General features: G+C 40.1%; 1 protein-coding gene across 2 annotated transcripts in view; it reads right to left on the bottom strand.

Annotated features, from left to right (window-relative positions):
• zmynd11 (zinc finger, MYND-type containing 11) overlaps window positions 1–25,254 on the bottom strand; it is a 30,439-nt gene extending 5,185 nt beyond the window's left edge. Inside the window, exons 1-14 of one of the 2 annotated variants that reach the window (XM_063463007.1) lie at window positions 25,084–25,254; window positions 20,948–21,083; window positions 16,130–16,289; window positions 14,893–14,916; window positions 7,883–8,044; window positions 7,478–7,555; window positions 6,628–6,720; window positions 5,058–5,145; window positions 3,753–3,808; window positions 3,534–3,611; window positions 3,193–3,311; window positions 2,736–3,021; window positions 979–1,053; window positions 35–313 (exon numbers count right to left, since the gene is read on the bottom strand). In XM_063463007.1, coding sequence (XP_063319077.1) covers window positions 35–313; window positions 979–1,053; window positions 2,736–3,021; window positions 3,193–3,311; window positions 3,534–3,611; window positions 3,753–3,808; window positions 5,058–5,145; window positions 6,628–6,720; window positions 7,478–7,555; window positions 7,883–8,044; window positions 14,893–14,916; window positions 16,130–16,289; window positions 20,948–21,078 — 1,629 coding nt within the window. In that variant the 5' untranslated portion in view covers window positions 21,079–21,083; window positions 25,084–25,254. The remainder of the gene's footprint in view (window positions 1–34; window positions 314–978; window positions 1,054–2,735; window positions 3,022–3,192; window positions 3,312–3,533; window positions 3,612–3,752; window positions 3,809–5,057; window positions 5,146–6,627; window positions 6,721–7,477; window positions 7,556–7,882; window positions 8,045–14,892; window positions 14,917–16,129; window positions 16,290–20,947; window positions 21,084–25,083) is intronic. The other variant, XM_063463008.1, reaches the window with a different exon arrangement.
• Window positions 25,255–25,875: the final 621 nt, after the last annotated feature.

The following is a 25,875-nucleotide window of genomic DNA, read 5'->3' as shown; positions in this document are numbered from 1 at the left end:
GAAGACAAACCTGAGTCGTTTCATACAAACACACCTTCTCCAGAGCTTCTCTGACGACCCTCTCCGTCTCCCTCTTGTTGTCGGCCTTCATCATCTCCTTCACGTCGTTGAAGACCTTGGTGTACTTCTCGTGGCACATGTTCTGACAGGCGCCATCGCTGTTGGTCTGCGTGCCGCGATGCAGCGTGCGCGGCGACCCCCCGTTGGCCTTCTTGGTCTGCGTGGACACCGACAGCTTTTCTGGCTGCTGCGGTGCCGATGACACCGGGATCTCCTGGCTGGAGCTGACGGCCTCCATCTCCGGCTCCGGGTCCTAAGGGAAAGGATGTGATGTCTCTTAGAAGAAGTGACAGGATAGCAGGATGCTTTTGTGTCAGCTGTCACACAGATTCCTCTATCTTGGTCTGCAGCTGGTTGCAGTAGTTCCTGCTCAGCTGTAAGCCACTCTAACCAGAAAACATGAGAGCTGAGAGCCTGCAGCTCCAATCCAGGACAGACAAAATCTGAAGTGCCTTAAAGTATCAGTATCAACCTGGATTTCTCTTTGAGAAAAAAAATTAATGCATTTAAAAAAACATTATTCCTCAAAAACAACTTCAAGCTATTTGAGCACAAACCCCGTCTGTCTGCAAACGTTTGTTCCGACCACCGAGGAGCTTTTGCATTCTTGATTTAGAAATTTCCACCCACTCGTTGCTGCGGATCGCTTCAAGCGATGCTGAAGTGGTTCATGCTGGATTTCAAAGTCTGCTTTTGATCACTGCCCTGAAGAACCCACTCATTTCTTTTAGTTCACTTTCCTGCACAACATTTGCACCCACAGTTTGCTGGGATTTAGTGAGATGTCATGTGTCCCCTTTACATAACCCCAAATCAGAATATTTCCACCCCCATGCTTATGCCATGTACTTAGCATATAGCATCAGGTTATAAATCAGTTTGCAACCAAAGAACACAAAATATATAACAGCTGCTTACACTGACTTCTTCTTTGGGCTCAACCGTGTGAGTCCGACGGCTTTTCTTCGCCTTGGGCTCCTGGCTGCCTTTGAGCTGGGAAAAAAAAACAGAAAGGGTCAATAATCAGTGAGTACGCTGGTGTCCCAGCAGGCTTTCTTAAATTATGACAGAAAAGATGGAAACAAAGTGCTGGAAGGATATTAAAAAAAGTAGTTTAAAAATAAACTTTAAAGGCTGGTACAGACCGTTTTAAACAGTTCACAGATTATCATCATGTCTAAATCAGTATTCACAATTAGACTAATTTAAGGAACTCAAGATCTAATAAGGAATTTCTCATTAAACAAAACAAAAATCTACCAAAACTAAGTCAATAAAATTTTTATAGCTGCTTTTTAAGTGTATAATTCATGTATTAACCGATTTAAGCAATACAGTTACTGCTCCATAGAAAATATCTGATTCAAGTTTGTTTCCATGTGTCCTTAATAGTTGTGTCAGTATGATTTATGTTTTATTAGCCTCATAATTTAAGGATTTGCATCCAAAGGAACTCGGAAAATTACAAAACACTCAGCCAACAATGCAGCAGTTCAGCCACCAGAGGGCACTGTTTGTTTTAGTTTAGTCTAATCTACCCGAGTTTATTTTAGTGCCAAGTTGTGTTAAAGTTTTATTGTGTGTGTTTTCTGTAACTAAACTTTTTTTTTTTTTTTTTAAATGCAACAGCTTTTGGTTTGGTAAGTTTACGATCAAACTACCTGTCGCTTCAGTGTGTTTAAGCGTTTTAGGATGAGTTTGAGGCATGTGGTCACTCTAAATATAAAAGGTGCTATAGAAGAGAAACCCTCAGAGGAAGTGTAAACACGACACAAGGTCAAGTTGTGAATGTTTCATGTTTTGCATCTTTGGGTCCTGTGTAGAAACTTATTAGCCCTTTGTGACGAGTTAGTTTATATCCTATTCCTAATTATTATTATTATTATTATTATTATTATTATTATTATTATAAAGTCACTACTGACTCTATACTAGTACACTTATAGTTTACACTTATAGTTCAAAAGAAAAAACTTATAGTTTTTTCTTTTGAACTACTACACTGTTGCAGAAACATTGTTACGTCCTTTAAAAAGAGCACTAAACTACACTGCACACCCAAACCTCAAACAACTTCACTCACACAAACTGGAACATTACCGGGTCAACTGTCATAGTTTTCAAATGATGAAAACTGGAAACAAAAAGGGACAAAGCACTTATTCCCAGAGGTTCAACTATCTGGTCAAAAATGTTAATACTGCTCTTTTCATCCAGGAAAACTGAGAACCTTCCAGGCCTTCATGACTTTCACGTTAGCTTCAACCCCCCCCCCCCTGCCAATTAAGTTTTAAGGAGGGCTTTGAAACAGAAACAACATTAAAAAGCTATTTCTGAAAGTAAGAAACAACAAAAAGATTGTTTCCGGGTGTACAACTGATACTGCACCCATCCAGGGTGTACTGGAGAGGTGAATGTCTCAGTATGTCACTGGAAGAGCTCAGTAGACAGCTGGGGAGAGGGAGGTCAGGCCATCTCTGCTTTCTCTGCTGCCGCAACAACCCCGAAGAAAATGAACAGAGGTTTTTGAAAGCACAGGAAGTATGCAGAGGTGGAAGACTAACGGAAATCAAAATTCCATGAAGACATTCTCTTGGCCGTCTTTGGCCTCCAACATCTTATCCTGTAATTCACAAAGTAGAAAAGGGGATTAAAAGCGTCATGGCTCCACTTACATGGCGGACCTGCTCATTGCTGGTGGAGGAGATGCTGGACTCTGCTTCGTCCGTCCGCTCCAGCCTGTCTGTCCTCACGCTGCCCTCCTCCTGCTGCTGCCGCTGACTCTGTTGGTGTGGCGGGCTGCCGTCCTCCATCTTCGTTTTCCAGAAGCGTCCTTCCTTCAGGAAGCGCTGGTACACCTCCAGCTCCTCACACGCTTTTTTCCAACCATTGCTGCGCTTCACCTGCAGCTGCTGCACGCTCACCTTGATGTCCTGGATGTTCTCTGAGGGGATCCACGCTCTGCAGGCCAACAAAGAAGAACAACCATTACGATTTACAGGTTTCAAGTTCTATTCAACTTCAGTTTAGCGTTGAGAAATGATTTTAAAAGTAATTTAAAGTAAGAATCTGGTGTAAAACAGTCACGTATGCGGCGCTGTCTGAAAACAAACAGAAGTCATGCTGTGCTACCTCTGGTGTTGATGTCCAAAGAAGCGTACGTCCACCTGGTTGTCCTCTCTCTGCAGGACTTTGGCTGGCCAGTAGCCAAAACCTTTCATCTTGGCCCAAACCAAGTCATGGCTGGGGCTCTGCCACCGCAACACAAAGAAAACTTATCAGGAACAAGATGCAACAGCTCAGCTCATTTACAGAGATCGTTCTGTAAAAGTAACCGACATCCAGCACACAGTAAAGCTGCATTTCTCAGCTGCCGTCAGCACAAATATTTGCATGAATAAAGATAATTTTTCTGCTGCTAAAAAGATTAAAGTGTAAATTTGGCCTGTTGAAGCCACTTTGTTTATACTCACACAGGGATAACAGAACCAGTTGTCGGGCCGGGCGTTCGACAGGTAGAAACAGTTCTTGCATAGCAACAACTCATTCAACTGGAAGACAGAGAGAGTGGGAGGAAAGAGACAAAGGAGTGCTCACTGTCCCAAAAAACACGTCTCAACTTGTCACTAATTAAAGTTAATCAAAGGAGCCGCGCGATGAACTCCAAACTCAAGTGTAAGAGGAAACGATACCTCATGACACGTGTCACTGAAGAGCAACCGTGCAATCTCTGCCTGGTCGCTGTGAACTGCAACATACAAAATAAGACAAACAGCAAAACCTCTTAGTTTGGTTACATCAAGGTTAATACAAGAAAAATCCCAAACCTCAACTAAAACATCAGGACATGAAACACTTTGGGTAGTGATAGTAAACCTAATGGTTTCTGGTGTTAACTTCAGGTTTGATACTCAGTTTGGTTTTTGGGATCACTCTGAAGTCAAACCCAGCAGGCGCTGGTGTTAAACGATATTTTAATGAACATCCAAGGAGAAATTGTGAGGTTTAATAATGTTCTGCAAGTCATTTTGTTGTTATGGTTCTTTTTTGTTTTTTAGCCTAAAGAGTTCAGCTCGTGGTGACGATTCTCTAAAGCTTCATTGAATTTATTTTAAAACAAGCATTTGTTTCCTTTTTTAAAATTTCAGATTCAGGCTTTCAGATGATCAAAAAACAACATTTTGTTGAGCCGTAAAAGCTCGACACGTGTTACCGGTGTGTTACTCTCTAATGTTAAGCTATAAGCAAACCACGCCACAGTCACATGACTTCAGCACCACCACCAGCAAATCCTGTCCTCTGTGTGAGGACATCAAATGTCCCCAAAGACTTATACAGTCTCAGTTTGACACTTGCAGACACTCATCCTCTGAGAATCATAAAAGCTACAAAATTCAGGTTTTTTAAAACAAGGTGAAATTGTCTAAAGCTAGAATTAACCACAGATCTTATTTAAGGCAGCAAAAAAACCCAAACAAACAAACAAAAAAACAAACAAACAAAAAAAAAAAAACACTAAAAGAAAACCATTTAAGAAAAATCCCTTTGAGATGAGCGAGGCAGATATGCAAAAATGCAAACTCATTTCTGGGTTTCAGGACTCTGCGTCATGGTTTAACTTTCTTAAAGGGACTTAAATGTCCAGGTGTACCCTGCCTTTCATCCCACCACAGCTGGGACAGGCTGCAGCATTCCTACAACTCTGACATGGATAAGTGGAAGAACATGGATGGATGGATATACTGGAAAATTGTCAAATTGTCCAAAAATGATTCCATGCATTCAATTTATTGATTCAAATATTTTAAAACAGACTAACACTAAACTTAATATTTGTTTTATTAAAACATAATTCTTGTAAGATTTACTTTTTACAAAACAGTCAACATTTGGGAACTTTTTTGCTTTTTGTTAAGAGGAAACAGGGTTTACTTTAAACTCCTCAATCAAAGGTCGGTGTGTTTCATAACCAACATGTGGCGACACATTGAACCCACCTCCATACAGTATGGCAGTGTTGTGAACAATCATCTGAGCGTCTGCTTTGAACTCTTCAAAAGTCTTGTACTTTCCTTCAGACAGATTCTGAAAGAGTCAAAAATATTTAAAAGAAATTTATTCAGAAGGAGAACGAGGACAAAGAGTCCATTCACATGCTGAGTGTGTGTTAGGTGACTGATATGCAGGAGGTTACCACACACACGCACACTTTAGCAGACGCTGGATGTGATGCAGCCCTTACCACAGCAAAGTCCTGCCTGACCACACACGCACACACACGGTAAAACTAATGCTGATAGAAAAAGACCCAAAAACATGGCCCTACAATAAAATAACTTGATGAACCATCTGATTTAATTGACCTACTTGTTAAGAGAATTAAACTTAAAACCTTCTGCAACGTCACAGGAAACACTTTCAACTCAAATATGGGACTTTGTGACCTAAACACAGAAGAATGAATGATTCCCACAGTGGGCCAATTACAATGGTGACTCTTATGTCGTCATTTGAGCCGATGGAACTGACATCACCTCGGTCTTTAGCGTACAGGTGAGTGAAAACTTAATGGGAAACACTTGTTCAAACACACACTCCTACAACATTACTGCTGTATTAACCGTCCCCAGCCTGTGATCCAGCCGGAGCTGATGATGTGACTGCAGACACCAAAGACTCCACTTTTCTATTCCTTTAAATTTGCACAAATCTTGCAAAATGGTTATTTGCAAACCATTCCCAGTACTTAAGAGTCAAGTCAAATTTATTTGCATAGCACCATTCCTCATCTTGCTAACTTTTTCTTGTCTTATGTGTTTGCATCACTGAACTGTACATAATACTATGTAACAAGTGTTCCTTTTAACATTTAAGGTTTCATGTTTGTCCTGCTCGATCAGAGTCACTTTCTGTGGGGAGGAATTTGATCTTCCCCAATCAAACCCTGGTACCTATGTGAGTCCAAAGTCTTTCTAGCACTGATGAGATGCCATGCTAAAGTACCAGAGTTTTGAAAACGGAGCAGAACAATATATTGGACAATACTGAGAATAGATTCCAGTGCACATACTTGGTTCCACCTCACAGTCTGAGAATAGCTTGACAAGGGTGTTAGTCCCATCACAAGCTGATTAGCTAATCAATAGTCATCTCAGAGAGCTCACTGGAGCGTTCGCTTTTCAGCGGAGAAATTACAGTTTCATACCACGATGCCAGAACCAACTCAGGAGTGGATGAACTCAAAGTTCTGGACCCTGGAAAGTTTTTAGACTAAGCCCAAGTTAAAAAAGGGGCTTCAATGTAATTCAGAGATTGCCTCCAGGTCTGTTAAAAAAAAATTATGTAGAAAAGAAAAATCAGCTTTTAAACTAACTGATGTCCAAATCCAGCTCACAGAAACAAGCCTGACAACCCAGATGTTAAGAGAACCCAGTAAATGATTCTGAAAACAGCCTTGAAATCACAACCTCTGCACAGTGAAGGTCAAAATGGCTGTGAAAATAACATAAATATACTTAATCAGACAAATGTAAGCAGAGCTGTGATGATGCTGAGCTCCACTGTTACCTCTTGGATGTTGGAGACGTCCAGTGCAGTGTGGATCAGTCGTCTGTACATGGGATGTTTAGTGTCTTTGCCTTTTTTGTTCAGGTCCACTGCCTGCAACGTAGACGAGGTGTAACGATAAAACGCAGTCTGACATAGAAAAGCAGGGATGTGTTAGAGGAAGGTGACGGAGTAATGAAGGAGGGGGAGCCTGGGAGGTCTACACTGATAGAGGCAGCATGCAGGGTTAATGATGAGATTTAATATGCCTTTAAGAGGGAGACGGGAGGGAAGATAACAAAGGAGAGAGGAGATGGAGGGACTGAGTGTGGGCATGGAGATGTAATGGGAGAAAAGATGAGAGGAAGGGCTGTATAATGAGGCGTTTTTTTACTATTAACTATTACACTGATTCAGCTCCATATTTTTATTCTCGGACTATTTGAAAACAATCAATATTTATCATTAGTCTTTCTGCAGCTCCTCAGTTGAAGTTCTCGTCCGTCCACCTTTTAAGCCAGCACTCTACCAATCAGCTGCTTCTCGCGAGTAGACTGTTTAAACATTAGGTGGGCGGGGCTTCTGATGTCACAGCCAGAGCCGCGTGCCTGAGATGAAACTAAGCATTCAGAGCAGCCTGAAGCATGACTTTTTGGCTCACAGGAATTTCTCGCCATATGCTGGTCTTATTACTGAAAAACCTCAGCATGAGCATCCACAGCTGTATATGTGTAACTACGGTAACGAAACAGGAGGAAAAAGGATTTGTAACATGCAAATCTTGGAAGCTGGATTTCCATAGTTAGGTTTGATGACAACAACCACAAAAACAACCATAACAACGAGGGGTAAAAGTACAGGCTGTTCTCACCCTCTCCTTCATACGCTGGACAATGAAGCGCAGGTATTTACACATCTCCTGTTTGTTTAAGTTCTTCTTTTTACTTCCCTGATGATGTGCAGAAAGAAAAAAACAGAGACAGACATTACATCACTGCAGGAAGTGTTCTGACAGTGTAATAGAAATACATTTCAATATTAAGTCATTATGGCCCCTGGCAGCTGTTAGAAAGGCAATATCCTGAAATTGCAACAATTGCTTTCTGTTAGAGAGAAACAGAAAGCAGTGTGGGACAGAAACGGCTCTATGTGTGGAAAAAAAAGACTAAGACTGTAGGATCATCTGTTTGTAAAGACCAGCCTTATTCTTAATCATCAAACAGCCCAGAATCTGTTCACTTTCTCACAAACACGCTTGCACTCTTCGAGCACCCACCCTGCAGAAGACGCACTGCCAGGGAGATCCTCCGTCTCTGGGCTTGCACTCGTCCGACAGACACTTGAGATGATAGACTCGGAAGCAGTTGTCACATGTTAGGACGTCACCCGGTAGGTGACACTCGAAGCAGTACCAGTCGTGGCTCTCCGTCTCCCAGTCCTGCAGGGAAGACACAGCAAAGCACAAGTTTGGGTGACCCCCCCCCTCCAACCCGCCAACCACAGCAGGGGAGGAAATGATTTTTTTCCTATCCTCCATCCTTGATTAAAGCTAGCTCACTAGGATGTCAAGCAACAGAGCAGAGAGACTAGTTAATTCCTGAAAGTGTCAGGATTTGCCCCACTGAGAAGCATCAACCTGTTTACTCAGCACTGACGAGTAAGGACCATAAAAAAGCCTCAATTATACTGGTTTAGTGTGCCATCGTAATCAAGATTTCTACATGGATCCTGTTTGTCCTTTTCCTGATTTGATGTCTGCGATGTGACTCACCTTTGATTTTATATTTAATTTTTTTAAGTTATTGCTAGAGGACACAGGGAGTCAGGTCAGATATAAACCCTAAGAACAAAAACTGACTGGTAACCTACAGGTAACATAGTCTACTGCTTTTTTGCTGCTCATGTTCAGATATGTCTAGAAAATATATGCAAATAGATTCTAGCACATGTGACTGAATAGCTGGTGGTATGATTGTAATATTAGGAACACTCACTTCCCGAGTGCATTGCAGCAGAAACTTTCAAATACATCATTTCATTGAAATTCTACAGGAATCCTCTATAAATGCACACTGACCAAACTTCCTCACATAGCATGGAAAAAAACTTTTCATCCTGAATCTGATTATGGAGACACACTCTGCATCAGCAGTGAAGTCATTTAGCCAAAAAAAAGCTAATTTGGACAAATAACACTGTCCTTGTGATAGCTGAGTAAAAGGTCAATGATTCAAAGTGTGAATCAGCAAGATCATCTGGGTGGAAAGCTAAACGAGGGAAATATCTTTCCTCTCAGAAAATATGTTAAGCTGATTTTCAGAAAGAGCCCTTCAAGCCTTTTTTCCTCTTTTGTGGATATACAAGAATGAAAAGAAACAAAGAGTGGTTGTGCCGAGTTCCTACAAGGTGTGAATGTGGTGAATGGTCTGAGTGATGAACACACTACGGGAGGGGATCATTCAATCGTTCCTAGATAAACGCAAACAGGGAAGCGGCAGGGCAAAAATGAAGTTTATCTATAAATCAATGGAGCTGCTGAACAACTACAAAGAGGCTTCACAAATGCTAATATTAAAGTAGTGAAGGTTTATTTGGCGTACTTAAATTATAAATTAATTATTTTTGTCAACCTTTCCTTTTCAAAACTTTTGTTTTAATTGCTTTTTTGTGGTTTGCTAAATTTTAATGAATGCCTGCTACTTCTCTCGGCAATTACTGGCTAGCCTTGGGGCCGGGCATCAATCCTCATTAGTAGGTTACAGACCACAAACGTGTTTCTGCAATGCTCTGTAATCTGGTTTTCTTATGCAAATGTGCATTGTACATTTAACATTTCCCTGCGAGGGACTTTAAGTAGAACTGCACAATACAGCTATTGCCATATAATTCAGCCATATTATTGTATCAGCCAATACCCAGCCGACGCTCCTCTATTCCCTGCTAAAAGTAACACACAGTCAAGTCTGGCAATTTGTGACACAGACTGCAGATTCTCAGCTTTAGCTCAAAAGTCTGAAAATAGAAAATACTGTGTTACCCACTGAGGGTGATTTTATTTTTCATATGATAACTTGAGAAAGTTATTTTTGTCGAGTAAGAAGCCCCTGCTACGTCACCAGAAAGGAGTTTCCTCCTGCTTTTATTGAACTATAATTAAAAGTTGTGTTCATAGAGAGCAGCCTGTGAATGGATGATGTGCAGGAGCATTCCACGGCGTATCCGTAGCATTCTTTCATCCTAGTACAAACAGAGATCACCACATGGTTGGGTTTTTTGTGGTCCTTTTCATTCAGCAGGTCAACTGAGTTGCGCCGAGACGGGAAGTAAAAGCACTAGAAATTCACGTACTTATCAGCCTGTCAAGAGTCCAACTCCTCCCACTCACAGCCTTGCCGACACAGTGGGTCCAGCAGGAGTCGTGACTGAGTGCAGCTCAAAAAAAACAGGAAACCCCAAAAAAAAAACAAAACCCAAAAACAGCACTTCTGTTTCTCTTGATTTCTTCTCCATGTGCTGCTATAGTTTAGGTTTTCAGGGGGGTGAAGCACACTGGCTAATAGCTGCAGCAATGACAAAGTAGTAGAGAGTTTCTGATGAGGTCTGTTTGCCTTCTGCTTGCTCAACACTGAAGAAAATCTTCTTAAGAACGCATTTTCCTAAATAATCCTGACAAGTCTTTAAACAAAAGATGGTAACAAAAATCAAAAGTGCAGGAGTGTAACCCGCTGCTTCATAAAGGGGATGAAACTAGCCATAAAAAACCTGCAGGACAAATGAGGCTTTTCGCATTTCTCTATTTTTTTTTTAAAGCATCTCTTTCGGACCTTCAGATCTATCTCTCTGCATCAAAGTATATCCTAATCCCTAAAACTCATCTGTAGGAGCCAGGGAAGCAAAAGGACATTAGGCTCACTGAAGGAGTTACAACTGAGGATGAACAGCTCAATCCTTTGCAGAAATCTTTTTACTGGTGAAGTTTAAAACAAATATATTAGTGTTGGAAGAAGACTTTATGAATAAGCTGTTCTAGTTATCAGCGATTTTTATGATCAACTGTTTGTTTAAGCAATTAAATACTGTTCTCCATCTGTAACTGTAAATAAGAATGTATATCAACTAGCAAAAAAACAAACAAACAAAGGAGCCCTAATGTTGTTATGCCATACATCATTATTAATTGACGTTTAAAATAAGGCTCCAAATCGAGATGTTGTCGTATTTCCTCGAACTCGAATAAAATAAGGAACTGAGGACGTACAAACTCAAAGGAGACGAGGAAAGAAAGTCAGAAAGTGATCCTCAGGTTTTACTTACATCCGTTTTTTTAAAAAAAGATTGGAATAATTTAATAGCTGATTACACAAATTAATTACAAAATGTAATTGCTGTTTTTATGATTTTATTCATTAAAAAAATAAATAAATCTATGAACAAATCTGATGGCGTGTTTAACAGGGCTGAAAATAAATTAAATCATTAATTGAAAAATTCTTTAAAGAACAAAAATTTAAGATTTTGGGGGGGGGAGCATAATTTTCAATGAACCCCTTGAATTAAAGCCGAGAGTCCGTCTATCACATCTCGCTTGCTTCGCTTTAAACCCACAGTGGTAATGCACAGATTCAAACTTACAAAAATTGTCCTTGTCTTCAAATTCATACTGCGCATCTACATTGCCATTTCAGGCACATACAGTATCTCACCATACGTAGCAGTGATCGTGGTCAGACCACATATTTTCGTCCAAAGTTTATCTGGGAACAAAATGAGCTCACATGAAGTACAACCTCAGAACTGAAGGAGGGTTCAAAATTTAAGTCCGTGTAGACATAAACACACTCTAAAAATCCATGCACCGATTCGTCAAAGGACTTCTAAAGCGTAATAGTCTCTTCACCCACACAAACACTTGAAAAACAGAGAGATGGTGCTTGTGTTCTGCTGAGTGTCAAGAGCCACTTCACTATTGTTGGACTGTCTGATGAAAGACAAGTGGCCGACTTCAAAAAGCCAGAGCTCTGTGAGCCAAGGACACGACGTCTGTGGTTTCAGCAAAGTGACTTTTAACAGAAGTGCGGACAGATTTGGGCCCAAGCACAATAGATATTATTACAATAACAATGTTTGAATACAGACTCGGCAACACCAACACGAAGATAGAGATACGACTATAAAACTGTGCTTAGCCAAAGTTCAACCCCCCCCCCCCCCCCCAAAAAAAAAAGCTTTTTATGAGTTCCAATCACAGACTTCTCTTAACCGTGAAGCGCTTCTTTGCTTTTTGGAAGGAGAAATGTGCCCCGACTATAAGCTGCCAAGGCGAGGGCTTTGAGAGCGATAGAGGAAGAACCGAGGCAGTGAGAGTTGGCTGCCTTTAGCTTTACTCTGGTTAACAGCTCTGTACTGTCAGTGTCAAGCTGGGACACTCCAGAGAGCCGGGCAAGGTCGAGCAGCAGGGCTAGCATGCCTTATTGTGACCCACAAAAAACAACTCCAGGATTCATCTCCATTGTAAGGCTTTACTCCCAGCCTACAAACACAGATCCATCACTACAGCACTATCAGTGGGCATTTTTGTTTGCCATTGAGCAGTACCACCATTACTGCAATGGCAAGTAGCTATGGTTTGTACGGCTGCCTGATGATAGTGACAACTGAATAGGTAGTTGTAACTACCTAGTTGGGTAGAAAACCCTGATAAGGGTTTGCACTGCTGATGTTTTTTTTTTTGGTTGCCCCAGTTAAAGCAACTAACACAATAATGAGCTAACTGAGATAATTTATCTCCATTTCAGCGCCTCAGAGGATCAAAGCCTGCTAACGCTGGTTAGCTAAGCAGTGGCTTTTGTTACATATGTTACCATGTTAAGCTAGCTCGCATCAAACTCAGTGAAGCTCAATAAGAATATCTGTGAATGAAAAATGTCTGTGTTGCTATGACGAACAAAGTCATTTAGCATTTCTGATCCACTCTCTCCCCCCACAGGCCCAAGTAAAATGTTTATTCTCAGAGAGAAGCACTAAGTTTGAGTTTTTCAGTTTTTCCAACTATCAGAGCAGTTTATAGCATGCAGACATTTTAAACCTTGCTAGGGAGGCAACACTGCAACAATGGCTACTTGCCCACCTAAGTAATTAAAATCTCACAAATAAACATATTTAACCTGCTAAGACCCGAACTCTTCCACGGCATGCATTTTTGATTTCTCTTTGATATTTGGGCTGATTGGGGCCCGATGAATGTAAAAACAAAGAATTACCAGGTTTTTTTTAATACCTGATTTTTGTTTCTAAGAAAAATGAGAGCCACATATGAGGATATTCGTTTAAAATTCCGATAGAACAGTAGCAGTATAATGTCCTCGTAAGTGGATATCAGGCCACTTACTTAGTAGAGCAAAACTGAGTATTTTGGTCTAAATAACCCAAAATGTGATGTCCACATATGTGGACGCCAGGTCCTAGGAGGTTAATAGCACTGACACATCAAATATTAAATCTTATCCTTCTATAAAGTTATTCTATTGTTCACTTCAAGTTGTTTGTTAAAATCTTTGATGGTAAAAATGTTTATCTTGACACATCATTAAATAGCCTCTCTTTTGGTGTCAAGTGTTTCATTTCCTGTGTGTATTAATTGTATGTGAGATGGCCCACCCTTAAGCACCACGGCAAACCCTGCACTCAGTGATGTTAGTTACAGTGTTTATGCACAGTAAAGAAACTCATCAAAGAGCATATCCACTCAGAGGCCTGTAGAGCTTTCAATAAAGTTTCAAAAACAAAGGAAAATCGCTCGGGAGGATCTAAAGAATGAAAACAGTGTTTGAGCAGCGAAACTCACTGAACGATGTCAAAATAATGGGTTAGTGGCTGCAATGAAATAATGTGCATGTAGACTCTCTTTTACAGTGTGTAACTACTGTCAAAGTGCATCAATACATCACATCATGTTCATTACCATGCATCAAATGAGTAGATTTAAGTCAGTTTAATAACCAAACTTTCAATAATCAACAAGCATTTAGGGGACGTTTAATAAAATTGACCCTGGAAGATCAGGTGAACCTGGATTTAATCCAGCCTGGCTTGAGGGAACGCTTTTAAAACTGAACTTTGTTAGTTTTTTTTTAAAGAACTTGGTTGTGCTATTTTTGAAAGTTATGTTGTTGTGCAAATGCCATGGTTATCTGTTAGAGGACCAAATAATCTTGAGGTCAACCAGAGGACACAGCTCACGCCAGCTGGACTGAATCCAAGCACCTGCAGTGGGAGAACTGGCCTCCATCTAGGCCCTGCTTCAGAGTGCTGCTCACATTCAAACTCTGGTCTGTCCGCTGAGTGATTACTAACCTGAAAGAACCAGTCGGCCATGTTATTAGCAGCAGGCACGGAGGAAACTAAAGAGCACAACCACACAAACCATAATCACCCAGCTCCCCTCCCACCCCCACCTCCACTGCTTCATCAATTGAAAATGAAGGAAAACAAAAAAGAAAAGAAAATAAGCATGCCAGACAGAAGTTAAGACCACAGCAGAGCACACTGTTCTTAGAAGAACTACAACTACCAAGACCAAAATACTACAAACTCACAAATGCTTGCTACCAACCTGCGGCTTTGCTAGCATTGCTTGTCATCTCACATGAGAATCTGATTGAGTTTAAACACCAATTGCTTTTCAAGCCATAACTTGATATTTTAGTATGTTCGGCTGGGTTTTTAAAAAAAAAAAAAAAAAAAAAAACACCAGGAGACTTTGTGTTATCAAAATCAAGCAACAACACACCTGTAGATAAGTAGCAAGCACATATTTCATAAAGATCACTGATCACTTCCGCAAGAAATTTGGCCACGCAGACACAGCGCTGCAACGGACTTTCATGAAGCTTTTCACAGCATAACTGAATGACAGCATGTAATGTCTGGCAGTGCGATTACTGCTGAACTCTAGGCCAGCAAGCAGAGGGATTTTCAAATGGAAACTGGATGCATAAATTCATTTACGGTGCAGCAAGTGGACTCAGTCAAAAGCATTGCACAAAGAATCGATTTCTTGCTTTCAATCTCATTTTAAACAGCTTCTAACTTTTGCACCAACCAGACCATACTGTATGCTGTTTAGCTTTTCTGCAGCCTGCTTAAAAAGATTCACTCAAATCCCCGACTGCACTGCATGTGGCAGAACTGATTTCTCACAGAATGATGTTAGTTGAGAGGAGGGGAAAATGAGGGGAGCAAATGGAGAACAAACCCTGGATTTGAAAATAACGATGCAGCCCTTACCTTGCTTCCCTCGGCTTTTGGATCCTGTGATTGCAAGTGATTCAGAGAGTAGTGTTTAAAAGTCCTTCTGCTAAAATAACCTGGGCTCCACTGGAGCCCCAGTGTCATGTCCCTTAGAGACCCATGCCTTTCTCCACTCACAAAAGTATTCTGTGATGACCCACAACATATAAAGAGCCAGATCTAGCAAGCTTTCTATGTTTCCATGACTCTTCTCTGGTCTGCAATCATAACAAATAAACCTGTTCTATTAAATCTGAAGTCAGTGTGAACTGTTACAGGAGCACATGGAAGTTACAGTTGTTTTAGAAAAAGTAGAAAACTTAGTTTCCTATCAGATCAAATCACAGATTTGTGTTTTTCCTGCATTATGTTTCACTGTAGCTCGCTCATGACTGATGATGCTAATGTTGTTTAATAGGTAAAGTGTGACATTGATACAGCCAGTTTTTGTACCCTAAAGAAAAAAAACAGTAGGATTAAAACAGCCACAAAATACTTTTTTCCACTTGCACTTGCAAAGTAATGCACACCACAACCTTTTGAAATACAGATGGAAAAATACACAAAGGTTCTCCCCAGGCAGTGATAAATTGAAATAGTGCACTCTGCACAGATACTATGACAGACTGACTGTAAGAATCACTACACCGCAAATACTTCCTCACTACTAACTGGGGAAATAAAACAAGTACTGAAAATTTCAAAAGAAGAATATCAATAAAACTGCACAGCAGATGGCTTCCTTCTCAAGGCAAACGACAGCAGAAGCTGATGAAGTATTTTCTGCACGTGCACGCTGAGCGATAATTATTGAAGCCTTGTATTAGTCTGAAATACCACTCCTTCCTACCCACCTACCTCTGCTGTTTGGCACTTATTGCTTAAGAGAGTGCCTGTATATCATCTGTGAACATAGTAAAACACGTAATGTGTGCATGGTGTAACTTCATTACTAAAAACCAGCAAATATTTTCATTATAGACAATGGCTTTAATAGGTTTTATAGGATTATTGAGATTTTTTCCCCTAGCTAAAACACAGGACTAAAAATGATTGGTAAGGAAACGATACGATCTGCCAACTCTTACAGGCTGCTAAAAAGCGTCAGCTATCAGTTAGATCAACACTCAGCTGTGCAGACCCAACTACTACTTTCTATTTGCGGCCATTAACACAAAACTCAGACATTAAATTCACAACTGCTTGTGAACTTGATAAATTGTGGGGGGCTCACCATCTCATCCCCAGGCAGCCAGTATCCCTCTTGCTCGATGCCGGCCTTGGAGCCCTTGCAGCCAACGGTCAGGGTCTCCACCACCAGGCCGTCCTTCACAGCCAGGCTCAACTGTCTGGCGGTTTCCTTCGGATGCATGCCAAACACACGGCTCAGGTACCTGCGTAGTCGGAAGTGGAGATGTAGTTGAGAAAAATCAGAGGCAGCTGTGCTAATGACAGCCACTTTTTAATGCTGGCTAAAGATGAACATTTAAAACGTGAGGCAGGCGGAAAACACAGCAGAAACATACTTGGATTATTACTGCTGGGTGTGACAAAGACCAACACCTTTCTCATCCTTTAAACCAGCTCTAAGTCGTGTACACATCCGTTGAAGAGGCTGCATTTTTCCACCATGTTTAAATTAGCCGTCTCACTGTTTTGTAATTGTCCAACAAAACCCCAGAGCTACAAAAATTGATTTACAATCTTCGGAAAACAGATTAGGGATACATGTGGTACTTAAAATTGCAAGCAGAGAAGGACTTTTTCATCAATTTCCCCTCTCACGAGCTTACATTTACTAAGCTGATTCCTGCAGCTGCTTGCTGATTGGTAGGACAATTCTCCGAGCAAGGTCATGTATCGTCTACTGGGGCAGTCAGCCAACAGACAGACCACAGGATTTCCTCCAGAAAGAGTTGTTCGGCTGGCATAGGCCCAGGGGTGGGGATAGATAGTGAATACAAGTCAGAGAGTATTACCAAAGGATCTGAAATCAATGTACAAGAGTCCTCTGACCAGGATAGCGGAAGCTCTACTGACTACATGACAGTTCTACTTATATCTTTGTCTCTCTACACCATCGTCCTCCAAACCGCAGCACTTAAAAATAAACAACTTTTTTCCTGTTAAGTTCGCCGAGTTTTAATCTCAAATTGCATCAAATGTATGCTGTTGCAGGATGACAAGTTAAAGGTTTTTTCCAACTTAAAATCTGCAATGCATAAGTGCAATTAGTCCAATTTTTACTATAGAACAATATGAAAAGTAAAAGCTTAATTTATTCAGCTCCTTTAATCCCTTTTGACTTCAGTCATTTTGTCAATTAAAATGTAAGATAACAGTTTTTAAACAGTTTTGACTCATTTGTCACACAAATGAGTCAAAACACAAGGCAACATTGAAACATAAATCAGCCAGCAAACATTCACAATTAAAAAGATGGAACCATCTAATGCTTGGTGCTTTGGCATAAAGCACAAAACGGTCGTCAGATTAACAACATAGTTGCAGATTAAGAGATCTCATCCACAAATCATTCCAGCTCTCGTCCCTCCAGCTTTGCCGATCTGTGACTAGTCACACCTGGATTTAATTACCAGCCCATTCCAGTGTACGTTTGTTTGGTTAAGTTGGCAAACAAACTGACATGGATTTTATATAAAGATTTTACAGCAATTAAAGACACCAAAAGCAAAGAATTCAAAGGAATGCATCTTTTATTGTTTTTTTCTTTATTTTAACAGATACAATTTTGCTAGATTGTTTTTATTCTATTGATCTAAATTTTTATAAATTTAACAGTAACCCATATTTTGGGTATTTAATGTTAGCAGTTAGGTTGGTTAATATGTAACTGATTCTGAGCTGCCTGATAGGCTGGTTAAAGATTAGCCTCTGCCTCACCAACTTTGTTCTCCTTCTACATCACCCATCACCTTTATAGCCACAAAGCCGACATGGTGAAATTAAGCTGCAGTGGGGCTGTAAAGAGAGGGGAGATTGTACAGGAAAGCTGGTGCTATCCGTTGCATGCCAGTGCTTGCCGTTACCATGACAACACCCATTCGCCGCCAGTATTCATTTGGCAAGCCGCCAGGTCCCAAGGTGCTCGCCAACTTGCTGAAAAGAGATGTGCCAAGTGTTTCATTGAGTCTGTGCTCCATCCGCCAACTGAAAGGAATGACTGATCAGCAAGGTCTGCTTTGGGTGATTTGTCATCAATTTGCATAGTCTGAAAAATGTGAAATTCTTGCAGCAGATAAAAACCAAGATGGTTAAAGCGTCGTGACCCCAACCTGCTGCAGATTCGAGGTTTCTACAGCAGGAGCAAAGCAATTAGAGGGAGGGCTGACCACATGGCGAGAACGGCAATGAGTGAGCAGCAGCTGGAGTCTGTCAGAACTTAACAGCTGCCAATCAAGGTATTGATCCATGTCTGGTTTGCCTTCGAGTATAAACAGAGTCCAACACAACACCCAAAGCTTTGCCTTTGCAGCTTGAGAAAACAAACCGTGAAATAGAAACAACAATACCAGACTAGGGGTGTGCAATACCAACCGGGACTCGTACTTTAGTCGATTATACGAAACCAACTTGAACGATGTCACAACAAAGGACCGTACTAGACAGTTATCAGAAATAATAGCCACTTAAACTAATTGTTCATGTTTTACTGATGTTCAACAGGTGTTTACTATTGGTTTTAGTATTTTAGTGCAGAGACCCTGCCCTGGCAGACAGCAGCTGCATCCTTCCCTGTCTGGAAAAATAAGATGCGTGACAGCCTCGTGAACCAGAACGATTTTACACGGCTTTGATCTAGAAAATGACCGCGCTCTATTTACGCTTCGTCAGAGTCAACCGCCATACAACCACTCACCTAAACCGTGCATAAGCACTTTCTCCACAGGTGTGTGAATATTAACCTTGAAGGCCGACAGTGGCGCCCATACAGTTTATGATACTAGCCGCACTCTGTAAACAGCACAGTCTCTGTGCCATTTCATCCATTGGCTTACAGAAAGTCCAAAATCTGTTTTCTGTCCTTGGCGCAGTTTAAACTTTTTGTGAAATGAAAATAAAAACAATGTCTACATCTGCACTCCAGCTGATTATAGCCAAGTGCACAGGAAGAAGACATGTTTGAATTTTTTTCCTGTTTACTCAGAATGCAGATAATTGAAGAACGTTTGTAAAGTAATGGTGTAATTGTGACTGATGACTGAATTTAGTACAGCAACTCTTCTGAAACACATAAGGTGCTTACAGTAATGCATTACTTTGGAACACATTGCACCTAGCACTCCTAGACACAGCAACATTTCAGTGATATTAAAAATGTTTTTGAGATGTGAAAAACGTGGTCAACTGTTCACATACATAAACAATGTTTCACCTCTTCAGTTAAACTGCTCAGTTTTTACTGTTTGAATTTTATACTAGTGCAATTTTTTTACCTTCCATTGAATCACCTCAATAATTAGTTGCAATGAATAATATACTTATCTTCTAGTTATTTTTCCCTGAAAATATGGATGTATAAAGGGATGCTCAGTGACTCAACTAAAGTAGGTTGTAGCAGACACGCCCCACTCAGATAGGCGCCTGCTACACCCGTCCAACCCTGAAACCAACACCGAAACTAAAGCCGTGCACAACTGAGGATACAGACAGAAGCAACACAGATTTTAATCATCGTAAATACGCACATCAAATCAAGCGCACACCGCATTAAGAACATTTTCACTGCTTTATGACCTAAGTGAGAGCCTTTTTCAGCAAGAAAACTACTTAAACACAAAGGCACTAGACTCTGCTCTCAAAACTGGTTTGTCACAAAACATGGAAGGTGCTTGTCTACCACTGCCTCAGTTAATTAGTGTTACTATATAACTTGTGAATCAGTTAAGACTGGGATCAACATGTTAAAATGGCAAAGCCAGTCAGAAATCAACAGGCTTTTATATTTATTGTATTATTTCCACAAATCAAACTTTAGAAACTGCTGCCACACATACATTACTGAAGTTTGAGGATATATGTAAGATATAGTTAAAAGTAAACTTTGATTCATTACTCATTGTTGAAGCAGGAGTCTGTCTCGCTCTCTGCAGACAGAGCTGCCTGACTCAGAGCGTAATAAGCAGAAACACGACAAAGCTTTAGAGTAGAAATCTTTGATGTAACACATGAAAAAAACAAACAAACTATAATGATTAAAAACTAAATGCTGCACAGTCCTAATAGACATCAAACTAGACCCGAATCTATTACAATAATAACTGATTAGTCCACCTATCCCTGAATGACGCAGTTGTTCACCAAGCAGGCTCTTGAATGTGACAGTTTAAAAATAATTGTTTTAAGAACATCATCTTGGTCTAGGCAGTTTTCACTGTTTACATTTTGAAACTGATTAAACCAAAACACATAATTACGGCTTGTAGCTGTAGATCAAAGTGATTACAGGTATGAGGTATTTAATTTTGGGTACATTTAAAATGAATTCAAAAACAAACATGAAGAACAATCCCTCAAGGGCATCCCACAAGGATAAATGGTGCTCATTTGAATACGATAACAAGCCAAAGGCAACATTAACGACAACTGCACAAAAGCATCTGTTATGTTGATGATAATTATTTTGCCACAAACAACAATCTTAATCTTTCTAGATTAAGATTCATGAAGTAGGAAGAGTTTTTCTAAGAGCTTCAAATATCGGTCACCCTGGAACATCAAAGAACCAAACCAGAGAAATGATTCAAACAGCTCACCATATCAACATGAGGGTAGTTCGAGTGATGACATGTTAGCACAGTGATGACCTAAGGGGATAAAATGTCTTCACACTCTGCTTTTAATTACCTAAAACACTGACTGGGGAGCTGACGGTTCATTGTTCAGACACATGAGCACATACAGGTTTCAGGGCTCCTGGAGTTTCTAAAACTTGTTAAACTTTAATGTGACGTTTAGATCTCTTAATAAACACAGCCATTTATGTTCATAAACAACATTACTACATCCGTGTTATCTGCAGTGGACTTACTTTGAGATCCTGTCCATGTTTGCGATTTGTTTCTGGTTGCGTATGACCTCGATGGCCTCCCAGACATACTGGACGACCTTTGGGTCCGCCTGCCTCTTCTTCACCACACGTGACATGATTTCCTTATTCATGACAACTGTAAGAAACAAAGAAAAAAAATATTGATCAGCAGTTATTTTGCTTTTGTTTAATGAATGAAAAGAAACTTACCGGTAAACAAAATACAAAGATGCACACAGACTGCTCCAACATGGCAAAAATCTCAATCACGAGTATAACAGAAATGAACTGCTGATTATTTAACATGATTATTCAATAATTTCATCAACATCAAGCATTTATTGGTCTAGAAAAATAAATCTTTTTCTAGGGGACTTTATTGAATTTTAATATAACCTCAGTCAGAAACAAATATATTGGGGGGGGCATATAAAGAAAATAAATCCAAGCTTTCAAGCCAAAAACTGTAACTGAAATTTTTAAATATGATTAATCACCCAGTCTTAGAAAACCTTGAAAGACTTGGGATTATTACAAGTTACATAATTCCAGTGGTTGTGTTGTTTGTGACTGTAACACCTGTGGTAACTCCCTTAATACATGAGACATGCTGCCAGTGATTGGACAGCAGAAATAATACAGAAACTAATATAAACAGTTGTCTCTGTTTACCTCATAAGACAGAATATTTTTCTTACCAGGTAAACTGGTCGGGTAAGCGATTAAACAAATTAACTTGCATTCATTATGGTTTGGACAGTTATTGTAAATCTTCTCCAACTATGAGCAAAAGGTGAACGTAACGAATACACACAACTTTTTGTCATTCATGGACAAGTTATACACAGGTGTAAATCTATAATAAATTAATTTGAAGTTGAATATCAGGAGAGGATTTTTTAAAATTTTTTTTAAATTTATTATTTATTTATTTATTTTTTTTTTTATTTGCCTCTAACAAATGTTTCCTCTGGTGAAATTTTTTATTTAGGCCTTGCTGACATTAAAACTAGTAAATCATCACAAAAGCAGCAAAGCACAAGTTTACATTTTACCTGATAGAGACACAATGTTTTCTTTACAAATGGTTGCATAGTTTCAGATCACCTGATAGTCACCAGGGGCGATGACAGATAACTAAAACCAAAGATTGTGCAGAATCCTGCGCGACTCTCCTTCAAGACATTACACAGGTGATTTATGATACTTGAGGCATCACCTCATACCTCACAAATAGTTTTACCCAAGTATTCGGACCACATACGTCCTCCACATTAAAGACGTCACTAAAAACTCTGATAAAGGAAATGCTTCAAGTAACAGTAACAAGTTTCTGATGCATATCCAAACCTCTGATTTTCATCAGCATAAACTGGACTATCAGGACAGACGTGTTACTTAGAAGAAAACATTGTTCCTCCTTCCATCTCATCTCAATGTTTAAGAGGAAAAAGCTTGTACCAATGTTTGTTTGGTTTTTTTTTTTAAAAAAAAAAAGCCAAAACTTTTGTTCTTCTTTCTAATGAAAGCTGAAACATGGCAGCTATATTTTTACAACATTTTTAAAAATGCTTACACAAGCATAAATCTACCTAAAAATGTAAATACACCTTACAGTTACTTTAATTAAACCCTGATTTTATTTTACAGTACGAACAAATATAACTGAAAGAAAATATTATGATCTTTGTTTTTCTGCAGGAACAAAAGCTAATTGCTTATGAAGACGAGATATATGCCAATGTGGTTTGTTTTAAAAGCACATGCAGTCACTACTTCAGTTTTAAATGCAATTAATTTCTCCTGAAAGTAAATTAACTCTTCAGAAGGTTCTGAATAATACTGGTTAGGCTGACTCCTTAAAATGGTGCACAGGCCTGGCCTACCCTAAATATCTTAAAAAATTCAAATCCAATTTTATGCGGTGCTCCTCTTAGCCATCCGTGAAACTTAAGATGTCACTTTCATAAACCACAGCCAAAAGCTAACCATAATACTACTCAAAGAATTTTAACATGAACGAAGACGCTCGGCTTTAGTGCACTTTGTGGTAGAAGAGGCTGAGACAGATGTCGACAGACGATGTTAATTCTCACTCCTTTCTCATGAGAGAATGGACCGTGGTTTATGTCGAAAGCACGTAAGAACAAGCCGCATATTTGTTGTTGGGAGCAAAACAAACAAACAAACCACCTAAAAATAAATGCAGATTCAGTTCAAATCAGCACAAACAATGCAAAAACATTGTCTGTGACAATGCAACGGTGCATATATCGGTCATAGTCAGTCATAGTCATTAGGCGTGAGAGTCTGATGTTACTGCTCTGAGTGTGGCTTCTTAAAAATACAGAGCTGATGTTTTTAATATTGCAAAACCAGATCACATGAAGCACCTACTATAGACACATCTGGAGTCCACAAAATGCTACTGGCAAGTGTTTCTACAACTTTATTTTATATTAAAAACAAAACAAAACTGAAATTTAAAATAAATAACCTTAGCCTGTGATATTTACTGATATCAGTGGCCAGAGCTCACCTGTTGCCAGTCAATTTTGCAAATAGTGTAATAAAGGGATTTAAAAACCGTTTCTTTGTTCTTTTTTCCTCTGGCACAAAATGTGGCTTAAAACACACACACACACACACACACACACACACACACACACACACACACACACACACTAAAACAAAGCAGTGTTGGAAAATGGTTAAAAATCAAAAAATAATCTGGATTTTACACCTTAATTTGTGTTTGTGTAACACTCGACTAAAAACAATTTTAAACTTAAAGTAACATTTTTTAAAACAGTGAATTTTTTGCAATGTTGAAGAGAAAAAACTGTTTTTTGTTTTATGTGGATTCTGATAGTGAAACACAGAAAGTGTGCAAATATTCTGATGTTCACATTCAAATACAGGGAAACGCAACCCGGCATCACACCATAGCTAAAGGCAAAACAAAATGAGGTGACACTGAGTAATGTGAGCTACCCTATTCTGTGTCAAGCGCAGTCGGTGTGAACGGGTGCCACCTGTGCAATGATGCCCTCGTTTCCTCCGTTCAGCCTGCGCCTCTCCTGAGATCACACCGCGTGACGACAGGACGGGCGGCTCTGCACGCCGGCGTGCTCACACATCAATTAAGCAAGGTGTGCGACCCAGGAGCCCAATTAGCAGACAGCCAGCCCAGGCTGAGTGGGTTTCGTGGCTCTCGCGGTAAACAAAGACGACACACCACGCTGCTGTTCCCTCACTAGAAAACTGACAGCCCCACCTGACGTTACGCCAAGTAGACAATCATACCCACTGGTTAAAACGCCGATTAAATCCACTTGACGGGCTCCAGGGTTTAAAGAGGGCAACGCTGTCTAAACATTTTAGCACGACTCTCTGCCATTTACCGTTAGCCCGCTAACAGCAAGCGGGTCATAATAAAAGCTAGCGGAGGATCCCCGGATAAAACTAATGCATTACCACACAGTGATTACAATAAGCCGCGCATATAATATTTAATTTAAAGAACACACTTGTCATAACTTGTACCGTCAGCAACAAAGACAGCCGCGGCAGGCCACGGACACTGCAATTGAAGGAGCTCACTTTAGCCACTAGCAGGCTGGCTAATGTCCAACTCAAAGCTTGTCAGGACAAAAAGTCAGCTTTCCCCCCAGTGAACTCAAACCAGCTCGATTACATTGTAGACTAAATGCGAGATAACCTAAATACCAGAAAAGTACATAACAATAATAGGTGATTGTCGGCCATGCGATCGTTATGGGTAGATTTAATCAGCGAAGCTAGTAAACTATTACGCAGCTAGCGTTAGCTGATGGGCAGCTAAAACATGCCAGCTTTACAGGAAACATTGGTGAGATTCACAACCACGGCAACAGACTGGGAGTGGGAGCACACACTGTGCTTGGTCGCCACAAACTAGGCTAACTAGTTACCTACTCGTTTATTTTGAAGGGCGCCATGTTCACAGTCCTCCATCACGGGGACAGGAAAAGAAGCCACGGCTAAGCTAACGGCGTTAGCGCATGTAGTTGCTGGCTAGCTAGCCGCAGTGTTGTCACACAGAGCCTGAGCCATTTTCTCCAGGATTCAAAAAATTAAAATAAAATAAAACTCACCTCCGCCTCCGTGTCACAAGCACAAAGCGCTGCAGAAAATCCGTTGAGGATTGGACTCGAGTCAGCTTACATCAGTAATTTTCGAGCTACTGGGGTCTGTTGGTGAAGGTCTGTGTCCAGCTTGGCTAAGAGGTAAACACGGGGCAGACGGAGCCGAGCGGAGCTGCGGAGCCACAGGGAGAACTCTAGTGGTGGAATCTGAATCACTGCAACCCGCTACACCTGGAGCCAGCAGCCGGGAGATTTCAGGGCATCTCCATGTCAAATCGATGTGCGTTGGGGAAGCTGACCTACAAGGCTGCCTGTCAGACACGCTCCCTGAATCTTTAAATTATTTTTTAACAAGATATTTAAAAAAAAAAACCTAGAAGTTTGACAGTATAAAATATAATATTTTTTCCACTACCAAAAATAAATAAATAAATAAATGTAAAAAAATATATATGCCAGATTCAAAAGTAAATAGCGTGCTGGGGCTTCTCGAAAAACAAACAAACAAAAACACAATGAAAGAGGAAAGCTTGAAATTTGTAAGGTGGTAACAATTTAAAGCAAATTCCAAATTCTTTTTTTACTTTAATGAATTAATGGCAAACGTTTAATTCATTTATCTAATGTCAGGCTTATAGACATTTTTTGGTCTGTATATGACCTGAATGGCATGTTAAAATAAACATATTATGTTGTTATTATTATTATTGTGTATTTATTTTTAATTTTACATTTCAAGATGGATGAAACAGTTGGGGGAGCTAGAGGAGGATAAGGCAAACTTATGTTCAAACCATCAAA

This window comes from Pelmatolapia mariae, linkage group LG18 (assembly GCF_036321145.2).
Source record: "Pelmatolapia mariae isolate MD_Pm_ZW linkage group LG18, Pm_UMD_F_2, whole genome shotgun sequence".
Taxonomy (NCBI): domain Eukaryota; kingdom Metazoa; phylum Chordata; class Actinopteri; order Cichliformes; family Cichlidae; genus Pelmatolapia; species Pelmatolapia mariae.
This window is presented reverse-complemented; position numbering and strand designations above follow the sequence as displayed.